Source organism: Carassius gibelio, chromosome B6, assembly GCF_023724105.1.
Source record: "Carassius gibelio isolate Cgi1373 ecotype wild population from Czech Republic chromosome B6, carGib1.2-hapl.c, whole genome shotgun sequence".
Lineage (NCBI taxonomy): Eukaryota > Metazoa > Chordata > Actinopteri > Cypriniformes > Cyprinidae > Carassius > Carassius gibelio.
Genome location: NC_068401.1, coordinates 24,077,510 through 24,098,859, shown reverse-complemented (window position 1 = coordinate 24,098,859; position 21,350 = coordinate 24,077,510). Strand labels below are relative to the sequence as shown.

At 36.4% G+C, this 21,350-nt stretch overlaps 2 protein-coding genes across 2 annotated transcripts; one reads left to right on the top strand and one right to left on the bottom strand.

Moving 5' to 3' along the window:
• Positions 1 to 300: 300 nt before the first annotated feature.
• LOC127959760 (small ubiquitin-related modifier 1) lies at positions 301 to 6,114 on the top strand. Its single transcript, XM_052559132.1, has 5 exons — positions 301 to 466; positions 1,189 to 1,260; positions 1,358 to 1,435; positions 2,133 to 2,204; positions 4,934 to 6,114. The coding sequence occupies exons 1-5, from the start codon at positions 455 to 457 to the stop codon at positions 5,000 to 5,002; spliced, it is 303 nt and encodes a 100-aa protein (XP_052415092.1). The 5' UTR covers positions 301 to 454; the 3' UTR covers positions 5,003 to 6,114.
• A 5,561-nt stretch (positions 6,115 to 11,675) lies between these two features.
• On the bottom strand, positions 11,676 to 15,334 carry LOC127960134 (frizzled-7-A-like). Its single transcript, XM_052559713.1, has 2 exons — positions 14,996 to 15,334; positions 11,676 to 14,138 (listed from the first exon to the last, which is right to left on the bottom strand). Exon 2 carries the CDS (start codon positions 14,129 to 14,131, stop codon positions 12,473 to 12,475), a length of 1,659 nt encoding a protein of 552 aa, XP_052415673.1. The 5' UTR covers positions 14,132 to 14,138; positions 14,996 to 15,334; the 3' UTR covers positions 11,676 to 12,472.
• Between the last annotated feature and the right edge of the window lie 6,016 nt (positions 15,335 to 21,350).

Here is a 21,350-nt window from a genome sequence, read left to right as displayed (position 1 = left end):
TGTTAATGTACAGAGTTTACACTCTGTGAGTTTATAATCTATATAAATTATTTTAGTTTAAAGTTAAATATCCACAGTCCAACTTAAAAAAAATGTTTTCAAACACTGTTTGGGTACTTTTTAAATCCTTAGTGAATCTTTCGAAAAAATACGGTAAACAGAGATAACATCTCTTGGCTTTGGCATAGTACATGCCACCCCACGTTTCACCGAAGTATCCAACATTATCCTCATCGAAGGCGAAAGGAACCAATAAGAAAGAACGTGGTGAGAAAAACAACACCGTTGGGTCAACGACTCGACGTCATAGGAAGTCCCGCCCCTTTTCCAATGACGCCAACGGCGCCGTGTTGTGGGTCTTCTGGTAGCAAAACCTCACATTACTGCACATTACAGTTCGTTATTTAATTCAAGTGATCGTGATCTTAAGAAGGGCTGTACATTGCGGAATATCATGTCAGACACGGTGAGTTTAAACCTGTTTTACAGAATCAAACTTGTTTGTAAGAGGAAAGGAGAAAGACGGACTTGTAAAAATGAAAATAAGAGGGCCCATCTTTTTTTAGCCTGTGTGTGTTTTCATGGCTAACTGACTGTGTGGATGGAAAAGTCTTGGTGCAGTGTTTTAAAACGCATATTGTCGTGGGTTACAGAGTTTTGTACAGTAGTCCCATTTACTGTGTTTATAAACTTGAAAAATATGCGAATATCTTTTTCAAATCATTCACTTAGCCTAGGTGCTAGTTAGCTGCTCTGAGCGCTGAAAGCAAAGTTCATATTGTCTTGAGCTGATGGACCCGGCTGCACATTTGAGCCACTATTTCTGCTTTCATTTTAGATAATTTAACTAGGTAAAGTTGTTACAATTGGTCATGTTGGTCTATGTTTGGTCTTGTGGTCGTATTATCAGTCCACGATACTTTACTGTAGTAAACCTGGTTGTGTGTTTATTGTCAAAGCACCCAAACACAGCTCATTACAGTTTCTTTCGCCTGAAGATACTGTAAATACTGAGCAAGCAAACTACATCAGACTGAACAGATTAAAATCTGTTTTATAATTTAATATATCCAAGAGATGTTTTACTGAACCCATCTCCAGAATAAGTATTACAGTCATTACCTTGCATCCATAGGAAACAGAACAAGATGTCATACAGAATCTAATGGCTCTCGTTTTGTTTACTAGGAGACCAAGCCCTCAAGTGATGGAGGCGAGAAGAAAGATGGAGAATATATCAAACTGAAAGTAATCGGTCAGGTAAAGAAAGGTGTTTTCTAGTTCACCATGAAATTCAGGTTATCAGATCACGATTTGGTCATTCTGGCAAAATGTGTGATTTATTTCCCTTTTGCAGGACAACAGTGAAATCCACTTCAAAGTGAAGATGACGACACATTTAAAGAAGCTGAAGGAATCCTACAGTCAGAGACAGGTGAGACATCACCACCACCATATATTTGCTTCAGTTATAAATTTGAGAATATCAGTACATGTGAGAGACTACTATATACTGAATATGGTGTAATACAGTGCAATATGGATGAGGACTTGAAACGAGTGATAATGATGTTAATGTATGTTTTTATTAAATTTATATTATAGCCAACATTATTATGTCATGCTGCTATTTTGAAAAAAACTATTTTCTGAACAAATGTAATCCGTGACAATATTATTTTGTAACATAATTTGAATTTAAAATCTTAAAAACGTATGCTGTCAGTGGAAGTGTAGAAGATATAGTCTTGTATTTTAGCATTGCAGATGCATATTTAACTTGTATGGTTTTGGAGTTAGTTGATTTGCATGATCTACAGTAACTAGCTACAATATCGCAGCAATAATTTTGCAACAGTAATACATAGTAAGAATGAAACATGCGTTTTAACAGTTGAAATTAAAACCATAGAAGTTCAGTACAGTCTAAAAAAAAAAACTAAAGAGAAGTCTGCTCTGAAAACATGATTTTGGAAAAGTATGACATTCTGAAATGTCAAATGTACTGCAGTAGAAATGAAAAAATGCTGCAGCTAAATTGCTATGTTTGCTGACATAAATTGAAATATTATAAACTGGTTATTGATTTTGGTTTCGTCTTTTGACATTGTTTGTTTTTGCATTTTATGCAGGGTGTACCCATGAACTCTCTAAGGTTTCTTTTTGAGGGACAGAGAATTGCAGACAACCAAACCCCCAAAGAGGTACAGTACACACTTCCACGAGCAAAACTGCAGCAAGTAAACGGAAGAGGACAAAAATTCCCTTTTGTTTTTGATGTCAAAGCCATGCATCCAATCAAACTCTGTGGTATTTTGGCATAAATCATAGATGGAAGCTAGCCAAATTATGCAGATGCCAACATGGACAGGTGTGTGACATACACCATCCACAAAGTTATGTGATATATAAAAAAAACCTTGACTAAAAGGGTTTATTTGAAAATAAACATGGTATGTTGTTGGGCCAATGTATCTCTTATTATATAATACTAACTATAATAATATTTGTTTTAACATTTACACAATTAAACATTATCACATGTCAAATTCGGATGCTAAAATACTAATTTATTATTAAATGTATTACAAAATTGATTCAAAAAAATTTCTATTTCAGACAAATGTTTTTTCTTGTGAAATTTCTTTTAATCAAATAATCCTAAAAGTGTGTCGAAGTCAAAGAAGGATGCAACAAACACAAACTCCTTGACAAAGCTACAGGAGCCCAGAATGCTGCACTGCTCCTCTCACGTAATCAATGGTGCTCTTTGGATATTTTGAGGTTAATATCAAACTGCAAAGATGAATTACTCCAAGCCACTTGATGTTACAATAAAAAGCCTTTAATTAACTGGGCTAAATCATAAAAATAATTATTCTTCAAATCCTTCTTCAGGATACGCACCAACTGTTCAAACAAATGTTCTTACACAATTAGTAAGCAATCAAAGACAACTGGTTAATCAGTGGTTAACACATACAAACTACAGTTTTATAGAAATATTACCCCACAAAAATGAAAATGTGCTTAAAATGTACATACTCCCAGGCAGAGTTTCCGCTAGAAAAAAATGGTGCCGGTTTCCGGACATTTTGATGATATGCCGGTCAAGTATCGCCTCTTAATTAGTCAAGGTGAGGAAAACTGGAGGCAGGCTATGTAACGTAAAAAATGACATAATCAGGCCGCCGAATGCAACATGTTTATTAGCCTAACTTTCAAATAGACGGGAAAAAAAACATTTTCTACTATGGTTCATTTCTTCATTTGGATCTATTTGCGATCCATTCCATTCTAAACAAACAAAGCATATGTTTCGTCCTTGTTTCATTATAGATTAAGATAATAATTAATAAATGCACGCATAATTATCAGTGAACTTGATAAAAGTTGCAGATATGTTTTACATGCATGCACAAACAAATGCCTTTCAACTTATGTGTGCAAAATTCAGAATGAAATGAATGTGCAGCAATTTGTACAAATAGAGATTCTAGGTCTACTATACATGTTGTAGACATTAAATAAGCTTATTTAGTTTAATATTTGTTAAAATATTATAATGTTATTTTTTAATTTATGTTGATTATGAAAAGTGAACCGCACGAGTAAGATAAGATGCGCAATATCGAGAGACATGGAGCGGGTCAGACATGATTTTGACCACTTAATTAAGTTTTGTTTAGTAGAAATACTTTTTTGAAGTGAATTTCGTTTTGTATAAATTGTATCTTAATTTTAATAATTTTTTTTATCAACCAATTGCCTGGATTTAATACATAAGAAGCAAATATAGCAGACGACAGGCCTAATCATGCAGGCGCCCTCGCGGCCACTTGCATTGCTAGTGAACTGGAGTGCATCTCATCCTAATTTAACGAAACTCAGCGTAGGCCTCACAGACATGAAATATATCTTAAGAAAGCTTGAAATGTCTTTTTAACAATTTAAAACGAAATTTTTTTTTACCTATGCTAATTACACATTAAATTCAGGTAGGCTACTGAGTCGCTGTCCTCAGTGCCCAGAAAAGCGCTGAAACGGAGATGAAAGGGGAACCCGTTTTTATTTATTTATTTATTTTTTTTGGCTTATTTTAACTGGCCCATCCAGTTTTCTGGAGGCCCACCTACAGTACAATCAAAATCCTGGCGCCGCTAGTGCTTCGCAGCGGTCTGATATCAAGAAATAACAGACCGCATTCCACATTGGAATTCAACCAAGCCATGTAATAATGTTTAATAACTTTCAAACGAGCCTGTTCCTTCATAACATAGCCAAAGTTCGGTGTATTTTTGCTTTATACATTTTAGGCTTATTCTCAAATTCAGATTGTGTTGGGGGGGCGGGATTATTAGGCAATTTTATTCGGACAATTTGACCGGAGAGATTTAATTTTGTCGGACATTTCATTTTTTTTTCGGCCAATGTCCGGCAATTACCGGACAACGGAAACCCTGCTCCCAGGCTATCCTAGAGTTTGTTTCTTCATTTGAACAGTTTAGGGCCACTTGCTCACTAATGAATCTTCTGCAGTGAATGAAATGAATGAAAGTCCAAACAGCTGATAAAAACATCACAATAATTCCCACAGCTCGAGTCCACCAGTTAACATATCAAGTCCCTGAAAGCTGCATGACATTTTTATCAGCTATTTGAACTCCTTTTCCGACGGCAGCCATTCACTGCATTAGTGAGCAAGTGATGTAATGCTCAATATTCAGATGAACCTATTCACATTTTTCACATCCCATTCTGATTCACATTGAATTGAAATTTTAGGTGAATTATTCCCTTAAGTTTGCTACAAGATAATGCATTCCAGCAGCATTCATCAGCTGCTTTAAGCAAAAAATTTCAGCTACATTTAGCTGTTCAAGACATAAAGAATTGACTCAAACCCGCTCCTGCTCTTTTATCTCTGTTTCAGCTGGGAATGGAAGATGAGGATGTGATCGAGGTGTATCAGGAACAGACCGGTGGCTGTCGGAATGATTAGACTCTTTATTTTTATCTTAATTTTGTATGTATGACATGTATTTCATCTGTTTCCTTTTGCTGTCACGTCAAAGGGAAGCAGAAAAAACCATCTGGATCAAATAGATAATGTGTCAGGGCTGCTGTGTTTGAAGGAGTTGGGTGGAACTACTATAGAAAGTTTTTTTCTAGCCATGTCCCACGTTCACTCTCTGCTAACTCATCCCTGCCTTCATACGTTTTTTTTTTTTATTATATATATATATATATATATATATATATATATAAAGATTCAAGTTCTGCAATCACGTCATGTAACATGTTTTGTAATGCCCTGAGCTGATTCAGAACGTTCTGTTAATCTGTACAGTTCTGCTAAAAACAGATTATGCTGTTAAATTCAATCAACAAATCAAGACGAATTTTGGATGCAACCTTTGGTGTTCTTGTAATGTTATTGCATTTATAAGTAATGAAGGAATTGTTCATTTAGTTGGCCATCATTACGTGTTCTGTCAATCCTTAGCTTTCATTAGATACTTCTTTTTACACATTTATTTGTTTTTGGCTCATTTTATGCTAGTGAACACACCTGCTATAATGTAATAGAAACCCTTTGAGTATTTTACATTCTGGGATGCTTATTTATATGCAGTTGTTGTCTGATATTTCAAACGTGTAAAATGTTTCTTTGTTCTTCTTGCATGTGTGCAATAACTGTGTACAGTTGTACATTATATAGGCACACTATGAATCACAGCAGGAAGGTCATTGTATTGTGTTTTTGCATGGTTTTGTCTAAAGTATTACAATTCATACCCCTGTCTGAATCTGTGTTGTCACCTTCTCTTCTACCTGGTCTTGGATATTTGGATCCCTTTAGCCTCAATAATTGATTTCAATACCTGGAACTAATGGGTAGCTATGTTGTTTGATTAGTACTCAGGGGCCTCATTTACATACACAGAATAAATACTGCTACGGTGTCGCTACTCATGTTCCTTTTCTTACACTTTTATATTTTTTCATTTTCTGCGAGAGGGGAGGGAAATTTGGTCCAGATGGTTTTCTGGATATAGAAGAATTATGACTTTGCTTTTGTCTTGTTTTTTAAATAAAATGTGTCATAAAACAGTTTGTGGTAACTTGTGTTTTTGCCAATCTAATAGGAAATGTTTTCTTATAGTGGATATTCCATTTATGAACACTAGACGGCAGCAACACTTTCGCAGCAAATCTTAACTAACTGAGATTGATAACGAAATACATGCAACTAGAAATCCTTGTTTGAATCTCCACTTCATTAACATATATATATATATATATATATATATATATATATATATATATATATATATATATATAGTAAAATATGAATATTATTTACAGCAAAAAAGATAAAATGTAATATGTCATTCTCTTTGCCCGCTTTTGTAATTTGACTAAACTGTATATTTGTATATTTTCTATTACATTAAATTATTTACAATTAAAGATATATATAAGTGACCTTATAAAGTAAAAATAAACTTGTAGTCTACCAACTTGTCATGGACACACACAGAAACAAAAACATTAATATTAATATATATTTAAAAAAATATATGATGTTTGTGACAATATTGTGGCTGTATGTGGTAAGATTTTGATTTGATCAAAGAGGAAGAATTTGAGAACCAATGCTTTAATGCAGTGTCATTCTCTAAAGCAATCAGTGTTATTATGGGATTGATCCAGTTTGGCTGATGTCGTCATGTATGGATGAATGAAAAACTGACTGGAACTTCTTAACACTGTGATCATTCTACTGTTAATTCTACATAACGGATTAAAATCTTAGTGTGGTGGGAGAGAGGGCCTTACTGTGCTGTACAGATTTTTTAAATTTATTTTAAGTGTCTGATATTAAAGTGTGTTTTGTGTGTGTGTGTTGAAGTGGAGGGGTCTGGCAGTGAAACATGGTGTTGGAAAATCAGCAATGGGTGGATAAAGTTGCTGTAGGGGCCTCCGCTATATCCGAACCCCAACGGGATGATCCGATTTCTTTGCCTGGGATACAGCACCTCCGAAACCCTAAACATTACCAGATGAGGCCTCGCAAAAAATTGAGGGGGCTAGCTTGTGTTTATTCAGGGGGGAAGGGTGCAGATCACCTTTGAGCTCAGATGTTCGTTAAGTTTAGCTTGCATTAGAAGGATGTATATGTCTGTGTTGCATATGTACATTTTAAAAGGAACGTATAATGAGAAACATTTTCTTGGTCTATTTGAGTAAAATAGTTTTTATTCATTTTGAGCCCCTCCCTAGTTCATAAAGACCATACGTTCAGACAATCTGCAAAAACCACTCGTTCTTGTTCTCTAGAAGTCATACAGATGAGTATATTCATGCACATTTACATGCAATACATATTTGGGGTTCAGAAACTTGGTCTAGAAACTATTGTTACATGATAATGTTCCTAACACCAGGAAAACTAATAATTAGAGCAAATTGCAGATGCAGAAACATAGTGCTAGAAGCTGCATTAGGAAATAGTTTAGAGTTATTTCACCATGGCCTCTGTTGGGATTATTTCATGTATTTCTTTTTTTTAAAGCTGCGGTAGGGAACTTTTGACGCTCTAGCGGTTAATAAACAGAACTGCTTGCGTCTTGCGGAAGAACATCGTAGCCGGAACTACTTCTCTCTGTTTATGTCTATGAAGAATCACAAAGGTGCTGGGTTACTCCGCCGCGGTATCCCCGAAGCAATCTAGAATAGTCCGAATATAAACACTTATTATAGGTGCACCCTAGTGATTCAGGACAAGCCAAAAACACGGTTTGGAAAATGGATTCATGGTGTACTGGCTTATTATATAAATTTTTTCTACATTTTGAACACAAACAAAGTTATGGACCGCAGCTCTGATTGGTTATTTTTTACCGGGAGCGATGGAGTTTCTGCAAATGGCAATAGGACACTGGGAGGAGCCAGAGGAGCTTGATTTTTTCCCAGATTATCTGTCTCATATTCTACTGTCAGGACATAATGACAGGTTTAATAAATATGTAAAAAAATATTTTTTTACAAAAGTACCCTACAGCACCTTTAATTCAGCATATGTTTGATCCAAAGACTTACAAATTACAGTTTGTGTGACCATTTTATAGTAAATTGTGAAACTGTCAAGACACAAAATAGGTTTTAAAACGGAATATGAGCTTTTATATAAAAGGCAAAAAGAAAAAAAAATAGCTAATGTAAATTGGCACGAAATATCTCTCCCGTTCGAGCGTTTCAAATTATTTGTACACAGCTGGTGTAAGAGTACGAGAGCTTATATTGTGTATAGCTATTAAAAAAACGCTAATCTGAAAAAAACTCAGGCAAAGTTATTCGAATCGTTAATGAACGACTTATCGTTAGTACGTGTTTGGCGCATGCGCACTAATATTACTATGGCGCAATACTCTACCTGACCTATAGAGCACTGAGTTATACGCAAAACAGAAAACGTGAAGGGTCACAGAGGATGAAAAATTATCTGGTGCAAAAAACATTGACCAACACTATAATTGGACCTTAGGGGACAAAATAAAATGATGAACTTATGAGCCCTTTTAAAGGTGCAGATAACAGACCTGATACACAGAGAGAAAAAGAGCGGGAGAAAGTGTAGCAATATATCTGGCACAAATGCTCACTGATCTTTACTGTGAGAAACTGAACTGAACTGGGGGAAATATTATGTATCAAAGAGGAATGTTTCCCTGGGCAGCCCCACCGTCAACTTCCTTTTCATATTTCTATCAAGGAGAGAGCACAGAATAGAAATCAGATACCTAAACAATCAAGGTGATCTGCTGAGACAGCTCTTTACACAGATAAACAATGTTAACACCTTGAAAAACATAGGTTTTAGCTTTGTTTGTGGCCTAGGTATCGATACAAATTCAGGTAATTGTATCTCAAGGGATTGAAAGACTGTTCCTATAAAGGGTGTGCAGTTACCTGGGAAAACATGTTTCTTTCAGGGGTAGAAGGCACCTGGGACACACAATAGATAACAGATTTTCACAAATAAAGTACTTCAATGCTCATCACAGATGTAGCTGTTGGCCTGGCTGTGGGTGACCATAAATTGTCAAGGTGTGGCCATATTCAGAGGACCTGTTGGCTCTTTTGTCAAGTGGTGTGGTCTGTAAACAGGTTAAAATCTTGTATAAGATAAATTCAGACATGCTTCTTGTGACCAATTCCACACTTTTTTTTTCAGAGAAAACCTGTGCAAATACATCCGAATTTGGCCTTAGATTGACAATTTTGCACTAATACATGGGTGATTCTCAGGAGGCGGTGGTATTTGAGGCTTCACTGTTACTGTTGAACTTTCAATAAATCATTTTGTTTTTCACTTTGAGGCCAAAGTGTTGTCCTAACAAGCCATACACACAATAAAAGGTTATAACCACCCGAATATTTTGAATAATGGTCAACAAATATTACTTTTTGAAACTCGCGAAAAAAACTTTGTTTTCTGTACTGCGATGTACATACAAGTAAAATGGATTATCAAAAGCGAAACAGCTTGAATTTGTGGTGAAACATTTCTATCAAATGAAACACATGCATGATGAATGGTTCTCAGTAAGCTTCATAACAAGCATTTAAAAATGAATTTTCAATTCATGCCGACTTTAATGTACATTTCTGATTCTGGGTCCTAATTTATGATTATAGTCTTTTAAAGTGTCAATCATTATCATTACTAGCTTTAAGCCCAACCCTAAAGAGCTACATTATTTTAGCCTCATAACTCTAAGTTTCAAATTATAATTTAAATAGATATAGTAAATTATGATATTATCACTCAGTTTGGTGTGCCTTGTATGAAATCACACATTATAATTTTAATAACTAATGACATAATTTGTTTGATGTCAACCAGTCTAAAGGGTTGTTTTGGTGTTGAATATTACAGGAATTTAAGATCAATGAAAAAATTCCTCTTATCTAGCAAATATCATTGTCAAACATATTATTTACAGTTAGTATTCTGTTCCAAGAAACCATTTCTTCCCAGAAAAGGGCTGAACTATCGAGCTTGACAAGGCAGTGTGTACACACATTATGAAATATTGATAAAGACTTTATGAGAAATGTACCTCTGTTTGAACTATGTGGTCATTTTTTTATGTATGTTCCCTATATGAAGTCACAAGGATTACACACCAGGATTTTTAAAGGGGAAATGTCACAGCAAAACGGTTGAGTGCTGATTATATGAGTACGTTTTACAAGAAAAAACATTTCAGATTGTGTATTTCTAGTTTCACATTTAATTAATTTTGTTACATGCCATTTCTTGCCGGCCACATTGATCATGCATTTATTTAATGTTGTATCCTTTCTGTATACACTTATTTCTGTGTTCATGTTTTCTATTTACCTTATGTAAAGCATCCTTGGGTATTTGAAAAGTTCTATATAAATAAAATAAAACATTTTTTTTTTGGCGTAATTTATTTTAGCTTTTTTTATTTACTAGCTATTTAAAAGTGAAAATTGTTTCTACAACATTTTATTTTACTGTAAAAATGTAATTTATTAAATAATCTGATTAATTTTACATTATATAAATATAATGTTAAATAATGTGATAATGTTTCCTAAGAATGCCCTATATCTTAACTCAACAAACCTTAACAAACATGTGTGTGCGTTTATAGGCTGGAAGCAAATCAGACTGTGACAGTTTACACTGTTGTAAAAAATTCCATAAACCCAACTGTCAATCCAAGTGATGGACGTTTCTTGGCTGCACATGCTGTGAATTTAACACACTTCACATCCCCTGAGGCATTGAGTGCCAACACACCCAATCAGACACTGGGGTGCATGTACCCACACAAATAATCGTATTACACTGAAAAAAACAACTGCATGATCTAAAGTTACTTTATGAATATTTTTGTTCATTTTGTTTATGAAGAGACAGTTTGTAGCATTATGGCTCACTGCCATGTAATAATAATCCTGTACAATTTGGTCATGGATGAAACGTGGTATTCCAGATACCGAGTACAAGAATTCTGGATCTCAAAATCATTAGTGCAGTATCTGTTCTCAAAGATATTGTATCCCACCCACCCCCATCACCTTCTAAATGCCCTTACAGAGAAACATCCCCCAACTCTTTGAGAGAAAAAAATAAATAACAGGAGAAGGGACCGTGGGATGGGGCGTTTCCCTCACCCTAAAGAATGAAGCGGTATCCAGTTTCATTTGGAGATGAAGGGAAGAGATCTTATGCTTTGGTGCATCTCAGGGCTTCCTGTTGTCCCAGAGGCAGGGTGGCAAACTTCACACCATTTCTGATTATATCCTGTTTTTGTAGACCACTTTTATGTTCCTTTCTGTCTTAGAAGAAATGTTTACTTTTTCACCATTATAGTCCCCCGTGATTGTTTTGTTCACCCTTATTCTGTCATTGTCCTTGCTTCTCCTCTCTTAGATTCATGCTACAGACTGAAAGCATTAATGAACTCGAGACACATGGAGGGCTACTCACTTGAAGTCTGTTGTTGTAGTTAATCATGCGGCTATCAGTTTCAACTACTTGCTAACAACTGTTTTGGGGGAAATATCAAAGTGTCGTCAGGGCATCGACACGAGTCACCATTTGTGCAAACGAAATCAAGCCAAAGCAGCTTTTAAAAATCTAATCACTTTATTAAGTGAAAATGAACAAAAAAAGCCTTAAACAAAATTGATCTGCTTAAATACATCAAACATCTTTTGACAGAGATGTGATATTTACAAATAACGAAATATGATAACGTTTTCTCCTGTACATACTTCTGGGCTAAACATTTTTAATCCTATGTGTCACTTTCGCATCGCTAAGGCCTTTAAAATGACAGAATATTAAATTACTTCATGAGACCTGGCTTGATATGGCAACATGGATGAATAAGCAACTCATGACCAAAGAACATTAAATTTAACTCGTTCTAAAATCTAAATAAATGGCCATGTGCAACCAAATAGTAAAATATGTAATCTATGAGAAAATGACAAAAAAAAGTGTGTTAAAAAAACAAAAGAGACATTCATTCAACAACAGGAATTGATCAGTACTTCGAGGCACAAGACTAAATTGCAGACATTTTTGACCGCCACGGGGTGAAGAAAACGTGGCTCCTGATAACACAAGTCATCATTAAAGTGATAAGAGTTCCGCCATCTTTTCCATTAAAATCATTCGTTGGGTTTCCAAGGCTTAAAAACATTTGGAGATTTAGTCCATTGGAGAAATGCATGTTCTTTGGAGTTGTGCTTTTAAAAGTGTTGTCAAAGTCTGGGCACTTTATAAATGAGAAAAGCATCATGCTGGGCTCACACAGCAGTGTCTTCTACCATCAGCATGGTTTAACATAGTATGTGTGACCTGATCGCAGTTCGCGTTTCCTTTCAATATTGACCTGTATTTCTTACAAAGTTCAGTTCACACTGTCGTCTCACCCTGGTTGTTCCCCAGCCGCTGGTAAAACTTGCGCCACGACTGTAGAGTTTTTCCAGACCAGATCCAGAATCCTGACGTGATTCCTACGATCATAGTCATGAGGTACTTGATCATAAACACTGTGAAATCCGGCGTCATTGGCGCAAAGTTGTTGGCCGGGCACGGTACTGCAAAACGCTTGCACGTCTGCATGTGCCAGGTTTTTTCCCACTGCTCACGGAACGCTTGTTCGTAGAAGTAACACGCGATGACGATGGTAGCTGGAACGGTGTACAGGACGCTGAAAACACCAATACGCACCATCAGCTTCTCCAGCTTTTCTGTCTTGGTGCCATCATGCTTCATAATGGTGCGGATGCGGAACAACGAGACAAATCCAGCCAGAAGAAAAGACGTTCCAATGAAGAGGTAAACGAACAAGGGGGCGAGGACAAATCCACGTAAGGCGTCAACATTATAGATGCCCACGTAGCATACGCCAGTAAGAAGGTCGCCATCCACTTGTCCCAAGGCGAGGATGGTGATGGTCTTAACAGCGGGGACGGCCCACGCTGCCAGGTGGAAATACTGAGAATTGGCTTCGATTGCTTCATGGCCCCATTTCATTCCAGCGGAAAGGAACCATGTGAGCGACAGGATCACCCACCAGATTGAGCTGGCCATGCCGAAGAAATACAGGATCATGAAGAGAATGGTGCAACCTTCTTTTTTAGTCCCTTGAGCCACAGTCCTATAAGCATCATCCCTGAACTTGTCAATGCAGACCACCTTGTCCTCCAGTAAAAACCCGGCCGCATAAGCCACTGCCACCATGAAGTAACACCCAGAGAGGAAGATGATGGGGCGTTCCGGGTAACGGAACCGGCGCATATCCACAAGGTAAGTGAGGACCGTGAACAGGGTACTCACGCAGCACAGGATTGACCAGATTCCCACCCATAGCCGACCGAAATGGACCTCTTCCTCCTTGAAGTACATCAGGCCATGCGGCTGTTTGTGCTCGCAAGGGGCGCCACAGTTTTTCGCCCCTAAAAAATGGTAATTGAGGTAGGAAGGGACTGTGAGTTGAAGGGGGCAAGTGAAAGCCTGAATTTGGCGTGGCACGTGCATGCGTGGAGTGAAGGGGTCCGGTATATAAGGCGTGGGGTCTGTCGTCGGGATGTCGGGGTCTGATTTGTTCTGTCCCACACAGATCTCTCCTGCTCCATGTACTGGAAAGTTCTCACAACGGAGTCGTTCAGGCCACTGGAAGCCGAACTTGTTCATGAGGGCCTCACACCCTTGTCTCGCACGCTCACACAGAGAGCGACAGGGAGGTATTGCCTGTTCCAGAACCGTACACACCGGCGCATACATGGAACAGAGGAAAAACTTCAAATCTTGAGAACACTGAACTTTGACCAGGGGGTAGAACTGGTGCACCTCTAGTCCTGCGTCCTCCTGGTTGGTGTGTCCCAGGAGGTTCGGCATGATGGTTTGGTTATACTGGATGTCGGTGCACAGGGGAATAGATATGGGTTGGCAGAACCCGTGCTCTGGGACGGAGATACCATTCTCTCCATGATACTTGGAGGAAGACAGTCCAAGCAGAAGTGTTGTGATGAATAAAAGGCATGGACTAACTTCCCGTAACGCCATCATTGATTCCCTGAAAAACATAGAAATGTGGATTATTTTTTTTTATTTATTAATTTTTTTCTTACAACTAGTAATTATTTTACTAGTATTAGTAATCAAATATTGACTATTATCTTTAAGAATTTCAAAAAAAAAAAAAAAAAGAAAAATCATGAGTTATTATTTCTTTTCTAAACTATCTATTCTATTAGTCACTATCCAAGATGTGGCAAGCAACTGTTCTTTTGTTACTGGAAGTGAATCAACCGCTAATATACATCAGCTGTTCACTTCAGACAAGGATATTAGTTTCTATTATCTATTCTAGTTTTACTAGTACCGCTTCATAAGGTATTAATACTTATTCTTTAGTACTTGTAATCATTTAAATAGTTACTAGCATCTCTTCCAATTTTCTTCACACTTTTCTAATAACTAACCTTACTTAGAATTAAATGGCAAAATTTACAATTTGTTTCCACAATGGGAAACTTAAATTGTGAGTATAAGGTTAATGAATGGCAGGAAACTTATAATGAATAGTATGCAATTATTAAGTACTACTAAATAATTTGATAAACACTAGTCAAACTAATGGAAGAATAGTCTCTAATGAACAATTATAAATAAAAACGGACAAAGATACAAGTCACTATCGGATTACATTCAATAAAATAATACAAAAAATAAAATATACAGAAGCTGCAAGTTAAAAAACAAAAACAAATAAAACGAGTTTCTGGGACCTTTTAAACAAAGGATTGTTTCACTGAGTTAAACAAAGTCTTGAGATTAAATCTAACTAATTTACACACATAAAACTCTATAAAGGGATTAAACTTCATCCACTGTCGCATAAAACCCGAACACAAACAAATGTAAACTTACTAGAACGTGTTCCCCGAAACTTGTGGGATATTCCTCCAATCCGATCTGGAGCTCCAGACGTGTCCGATCACTCGTAGGCTACAAGGCGATTCACAAACTATCCTTCCTCCAGCTCAGAGTTTTGCGTTCAGGTATTCATGACCCCTTTTTTTCGAAACTACTCCACATATTTCATCATCATGGTCCCCAAACATCTGCCTCCTTCTGAGCTCGGCCCTCCTCTCCGTTAAAACACAATATAAGAAACTTTCTCCGCCACTCCTGTAGAATCTGCAGCTCTATCTCTGTAAAGTTGATACGCTGATTCCACATTGCAGCACAGTGATAAACGGTTTCAAGCAGCCCTTCATTCACTGTCCCTAAGCGCTTCTCCGCGGGGCGCCTTGAAACCTCCTACCTTCCCACCAATGGGAAGATGTGTTTTTCTTAGCGCGGCGTTTCTTATTGGATCGGAAGGAATATTTCAGAAAAGGGTGGGATTGTAGTATCTCCTTTTCCTAAATTATTTTTCTAATTTATTTTAAATGTATGAATACGTATTGGAATCTTGGGGCCTAAACTAAACGAGTGTAAAAGTGAATACTATGTTTTTTAAGGTGATTTAGAATGTCTTGGTTATATTTGGAGGGACAATCTTTTTTAGTTATCTGGGATTCGAGGGCAAGAACCTTAGAAATAGATGTTTGTGCAGTAAAAACTAATGGATTTATAGCAGAGACTCCTCAACTGAATGTTATTTCTGCCACATAGATCATAAAGCCATTTGGTGATGAAGTGGGAGCCGGACTGAAATATTACTCTCAAACAAATATAAGGGCACATTCAACTTGTGAAAAGTTAAGTCTGGTGATTTGTAACCTGAAAATGGGCAGAAAACCTGTGCATGTGTATTTATGATTAATGAGAAATCTGTTTATGAGAAATCGCTGGTGACATGTTCCTGCTGCCTTATAGTAATGTTTGAGCTCAGAGATTTTGATAAATCTCAGTGGTATTTGAGTCTTGTTGATTTATACAGCCAGAGACGCATCTGATGATGAAACCAGGACAAATGCATAGGGCGACACACAGCAAAACACTTTTTAAAAACGGTCTAAGCCAAAAGCAAGGCATATAACAGATGCTGTTAAGAGAGTATTATTCAAAATTTATTTTTTTCCAGTCATGCTTCAAATAGTTTTTCCATTTTTTGGTGCACCTTTAATTAAATAGCACAGACAATGTGTGTGTTCTCAAAAGCAAAGTGAATCTGATGGCAATCAGAGTCTATATAAACCTAATCAATGATTTTAAAGATATGTTTATCACTATGTCTGTTCTTTTGGCTTATCCACATCTCTGCCTGAGAGATATCTGGATCCAATGTCTGTTATACAAACATTAGTCTCTCCCTTTCACATTCAACAGAATATTTTATCCATCTGTCAGCATTCCTTATCTCTTTCTGAATTAATTACGCAAATACACAGTATTTGACCAGACCTCCAGTATCACTTCGAAACTGATTCAGGGATCTTGCTAGCAGCAGTTTGGACTCAGGGATGGACTCACATCTGAAAGAAAGTCTCAAAGAAAACAGATTATGTGTGAGCAGAGCAGAGCAGTCTGTACTCTTCGTGTTTAAATAGAGGGGAGCGAATGCTTTTTGGCAGATCTTTTATTAAAAGATGACATTTGTAGTTTTTGTGATTCTAGTAACTGTTTTTGATATTACACCATGCTATAAAGAAGCAATACATCAGAATCCCCTGTTAAAAATACTCAGATTATTCAAATAAATCTGGCACCTAATTACTGCAATGCCTATCTCAGTTCTTTCCTCTCACACACTCTGACAACAATTTGTCATTCCTAACACTGTAATGTGCCTTTCATGGTGCCAAAGAAGCATTTGGTTTTCTTTAGCTGTGTTAGAGAGGTGAGATACATCTGTTTATTCTAAAATAACAACTAATGAAATTTAATCAACAGTGAAAATATTATTTGTAACAAAAGAACAATGTAAGCTTTGGAAAAAATGGTTCTTATGCTAAGGGTAAAAAACAGCTATGTGGAATAAATAATTAAATAATATGGTTCTCTTTTTCCGAAATATTAGTTTTGGCTTTATTTTCCTATTGACATCCTCTCTTCAGTCCTCATACATTATACTGTACTGTATTGCATTGCTTTGGCCATTCTCTGTATTTCCCACCTTCTTGCACACCATGATTGGTTGATTATACAATGCCTACACGCAATTTGTTTAACTATTTTCCAGTCATTATCTTCCGAAGCATGAAAAGAAATAACAAGCTTTTTTTCTGTACGTTTGGATGTATGATCACGTTGCACACTATTGAAATGCTGCTAGTGTGAAATCACACTGAATTCATGCTGCTCACACTCCACTTAAATGCTGCGCATGTGTCCAGTGTGAAACCAGTGTAACATTAACCTAGTCTAACTCCAGATTTTAACTTGAGTGTCACCGTCTTTCCATCGGGGGCCACATTAGACAAATGTGAGAACAATGGAACTAGATATTTACATTTTCTGAAGAAAGATAATGATTGCCCATGCAAACCTGTTTTAAACTTGCTGCTAAGTGGTTGCTAGGGTGTTTGCTTACTGACCCAAATCAAAAGAGACCCACCCAAATTTCTGTAATATTCAGGTCTCTAGATATGGGGTCTTGGGCTCACCATCATTAGAAATCTACACTAAAATAATATGTTTCAGTGAGTATTTTTTTATAGAAGCTAAAAAAATACAGTTAATTAGATTACCATGCAGTTAAAGCTGCAAATGGTTTAACATTGCATTATATATAAGTGTACTATAAAATACTGTCAAACTGCTTGTAAATGAATTATGAATTATAATTTACTCTGAATAACAGAGAACGAACATTTCCAGAAGTATGACACATCAGTAATGTACATTAGGCTATTTTGTGTTACATTTTCAGTTATTTAGTTAATGTTTTGCATTACTTTAGCATCATGTATGTTACGCTGATGGTGTTTTTCCTTATCTTTGTGTGTCCTTATCTTTTGTGGCCATGTTTTAGGGAGAAGCCACTTAATTATGAACTCTGATTTCATCATGTGACTTTCTATTTTAACGCCTTATGGTTTTATTATATTTTAAGGTAAAAAATTGGTTGTTAAAACTTAAATATATGCTTATGAGTTGTAAAATACACAGGCTTCCCATAATAATGGAAACACTGACACATTATTTATTCACAAGGTATTTCTGGCATCCACAGCTAAATTTAATTTTATTGAGTTAATTTATGGAATTTTCTCACCTGTTAATTAGGTCTAAAAATGTCAGATTTTTTATAAAAGAGGTCATGGAAAAGTCTCAAAGTGATTCAAAGATCAAATTCTCACATGATTGCTATGTAAAAAGTTTTCTGAATTGAGCCGCTAATTAACTTGTTAACTCACCTGATCCTCAATAATCCCGGCTTTCATCGCAGTACAGCATTTGCAACCTGTGACTAAACTAACATGGGGGAAAATATTCAACAGATTAATACTTCAGTGTGTGTCTGTCCATCCATGTGAATGTCTCTTTCTCAATCTCTCTCTCTCATATACTGTACTCACTTACTTAACAAAGGAATGTTAATATGTGTTTCATAATGTGCAGCTGTTTCTGTGGTGCTTTTCAGTCTTTGTTAAGGCGTTTAATTCATTTCCTTGCTTGCAGTGCATGAGTCCGAGTGAGAACAGACAAGGAAAGTCAAACACAAGATACCCAGGCAGCTCCATTTTAGGAAAAAGACCTCTGCAACATTGTGTCTGTGTACAGTGCCGCTAATGGGTCGGTATACATTTGACTTGGTCAGCTCTCAAATGGTAATCTTCTCTCGAATGGAGGAAAAGTACATTTATAAACTCCTGTTGCTGATACACTTCATCAACGGCTCTCTGGTGACCGAACACAGGAAGGGTTCATTCTAAATGGGTGGTTGTGTTCAAAATCTGGCTCAGAGCAAAGCAGGGGTGAGAGCAAGAAGGAATGCAGGAAAGAGTAGCGCTCCAGTTGGCCTGAATCTGACCGCAGATTACTGTGTGCTTAGACACAATCTAATGGATACAGAGCAATGTCAGACTTTTTTAATTATTATTAAAGGGGTCATATTTTCCCCTGGAATTGATTTCTAGGGACATTTTATGTTTTAGACATTTTTTCTAAAACATACTGACAGATTTAAGATGTAATTTACATTTAATCAGCTTCGAAAATAAGTATCAAATTCTGATTGGCACAGATTATGACCCTGACTTTCAGTGGAATTTTTGTTCTAAATATTTTTTTCCGTGAATAATATGGACATTTTTCAAATTTTTTTTTATCACTTATTTTTTCTGCTGCTTTTTTATGTATATATATATATATATATATATATATATATATATATATATATATATATATATATATATATTTGGCTTAGCAGGTTGCCAAATTGCATACCAATAATGTGTGTTGGCAGCTTGCTTCTGTCTTTGCCATCACTATATCATCTGTTACAGATGAAGAACGTGTTTTAGATTTATTAACTCCATTCTTTTTCTTTCTTTCTTTCTCTGAAATACATATTTTGACAGTCCACCTGGGACAAAGTGCAGCAGTGCAACAGTCTCCTCCATGGGCATTTATATGTCCACGCTTGATCAATCTGTCAAAATCCCTGACTATTATATTTTCACATTCTCTCATTTTTTTCAGGCAACTTCTAGCATTAACCGAGACACCAAAAGTGATGTTCAGGCCTCTTGTGTCGTTCCTCTGAGCCCCATGTCTGTGTTCTTAATATAGCAGGAAATCCTGCCTAATACCTCCAGTGCATTTGATGGCGGCAGTGGCTGGCCTGGTCCCCCATGTGCTGCCCTACTTCCATGTAATGTAAACGATAGTATATCAGACTACACAGCCAGATGCTTGATGGGTCAGAGTAAAGGAGAACTGGATGATGGGGCAATGTTGCTTTGCTTGGCAAAGCTGATGTAACACCCCGAAAAGACAGAAGACTTAATTTAAAAGTCTTCACTGTCCCTTTAAATTAATTTCATGCATTCCAACTGAATAAAGATACATTTTATTTACCTTAAATGTTGAACAGGATATTTAGATGTAAGCTCTAAGCTCTTAAATGAGAACTAAACTAAGTGAGTGCAGTCTGGTGATGGATATAAGTTTACTCCCACTGTTAAAACAGCTTAAATAAAACAGATCTGGTATGACAGAATTTATATGAGCTGTTCGTTTCTGCTTTAATGTCTTGACACACAGATATAGCTTCACTTGTTTTGAACCTTCTTTAGCCCAGCTAGCAGGGAACATTCTGTTTTTAAACAAACCATTCTTTAATGTTTATGGACCATTCTTACAACTTTATTAATATTTTACTCATAATGCTGATAGAAAATGTTCTTAGAACAACATTCTCAAAACGTTTTTGTATATTTGTATGTATCATATTGTATTTGTAACATTCTAAACTTTTAAATAACCTTATGATGGCAAGAAAACGGGAATTTATACTATTCATAGAAGATTAACAATAAACATTCAAATTAAAATAACATTACAATCATGACAAGAAATGGGGCAATTTCAATGTTTTTAATATCTTAGATTAGCTTTCTTCCTAGTTCAGACTGTTAAAAGATGGTGCATCTACTAAAATGTTATCAGAGGTTTTGCAGTGTGAATAATTACTAGAAAGTACCATGTGCGTAAAACATTTTGGAGACAAAAGTTGAGATAGTTTAACAGGTATATCTTATCAACAAAACCAAAAAAACGAGAGGGTTTCATTGAGCTGCCAAAAGACAATAAGCCCCCTCCCCCAGTTAAAATCCCATTATGTTAAAGGAAACCCACACTCCTCCAGCAGACCCCCCACTGGGCCTCACTCTTTCTCCAAATAACTAGATAATTTGCATGCTAAGTATGGGTGGCTATTTTGTTGATAATGGTCAATGGAAGAGTGATATGCAGATTAAATGAGCAGGCAGGGGTATCTATTGTTTGAAGACTCAATCTCACATGGAGCAGGGAGGAGAGGAAGACAGGAAAGAAAGAGCAGAGAGGGATCGGGGGGAGAGTATGAGGAAAATATTCTCAATGGGAAAAATGCCAGTGTTTCATGAGATTCCAGAGAGTTGCATTAGGTATAATAAAGTAGAGACCATGTTTCAAGATTCCTCCTGCTGAAAAAAAAAAAAACTTTTGAATTGATTCAAGGCCATCTTAATGAAAGAAGGAAAAATTTAATGGAAGATTCCTAACATAGTTGTACTGTTTTTAAAGCACTCTGTGCTCCAAAAACACAGATACAGCCATCTATCACCTT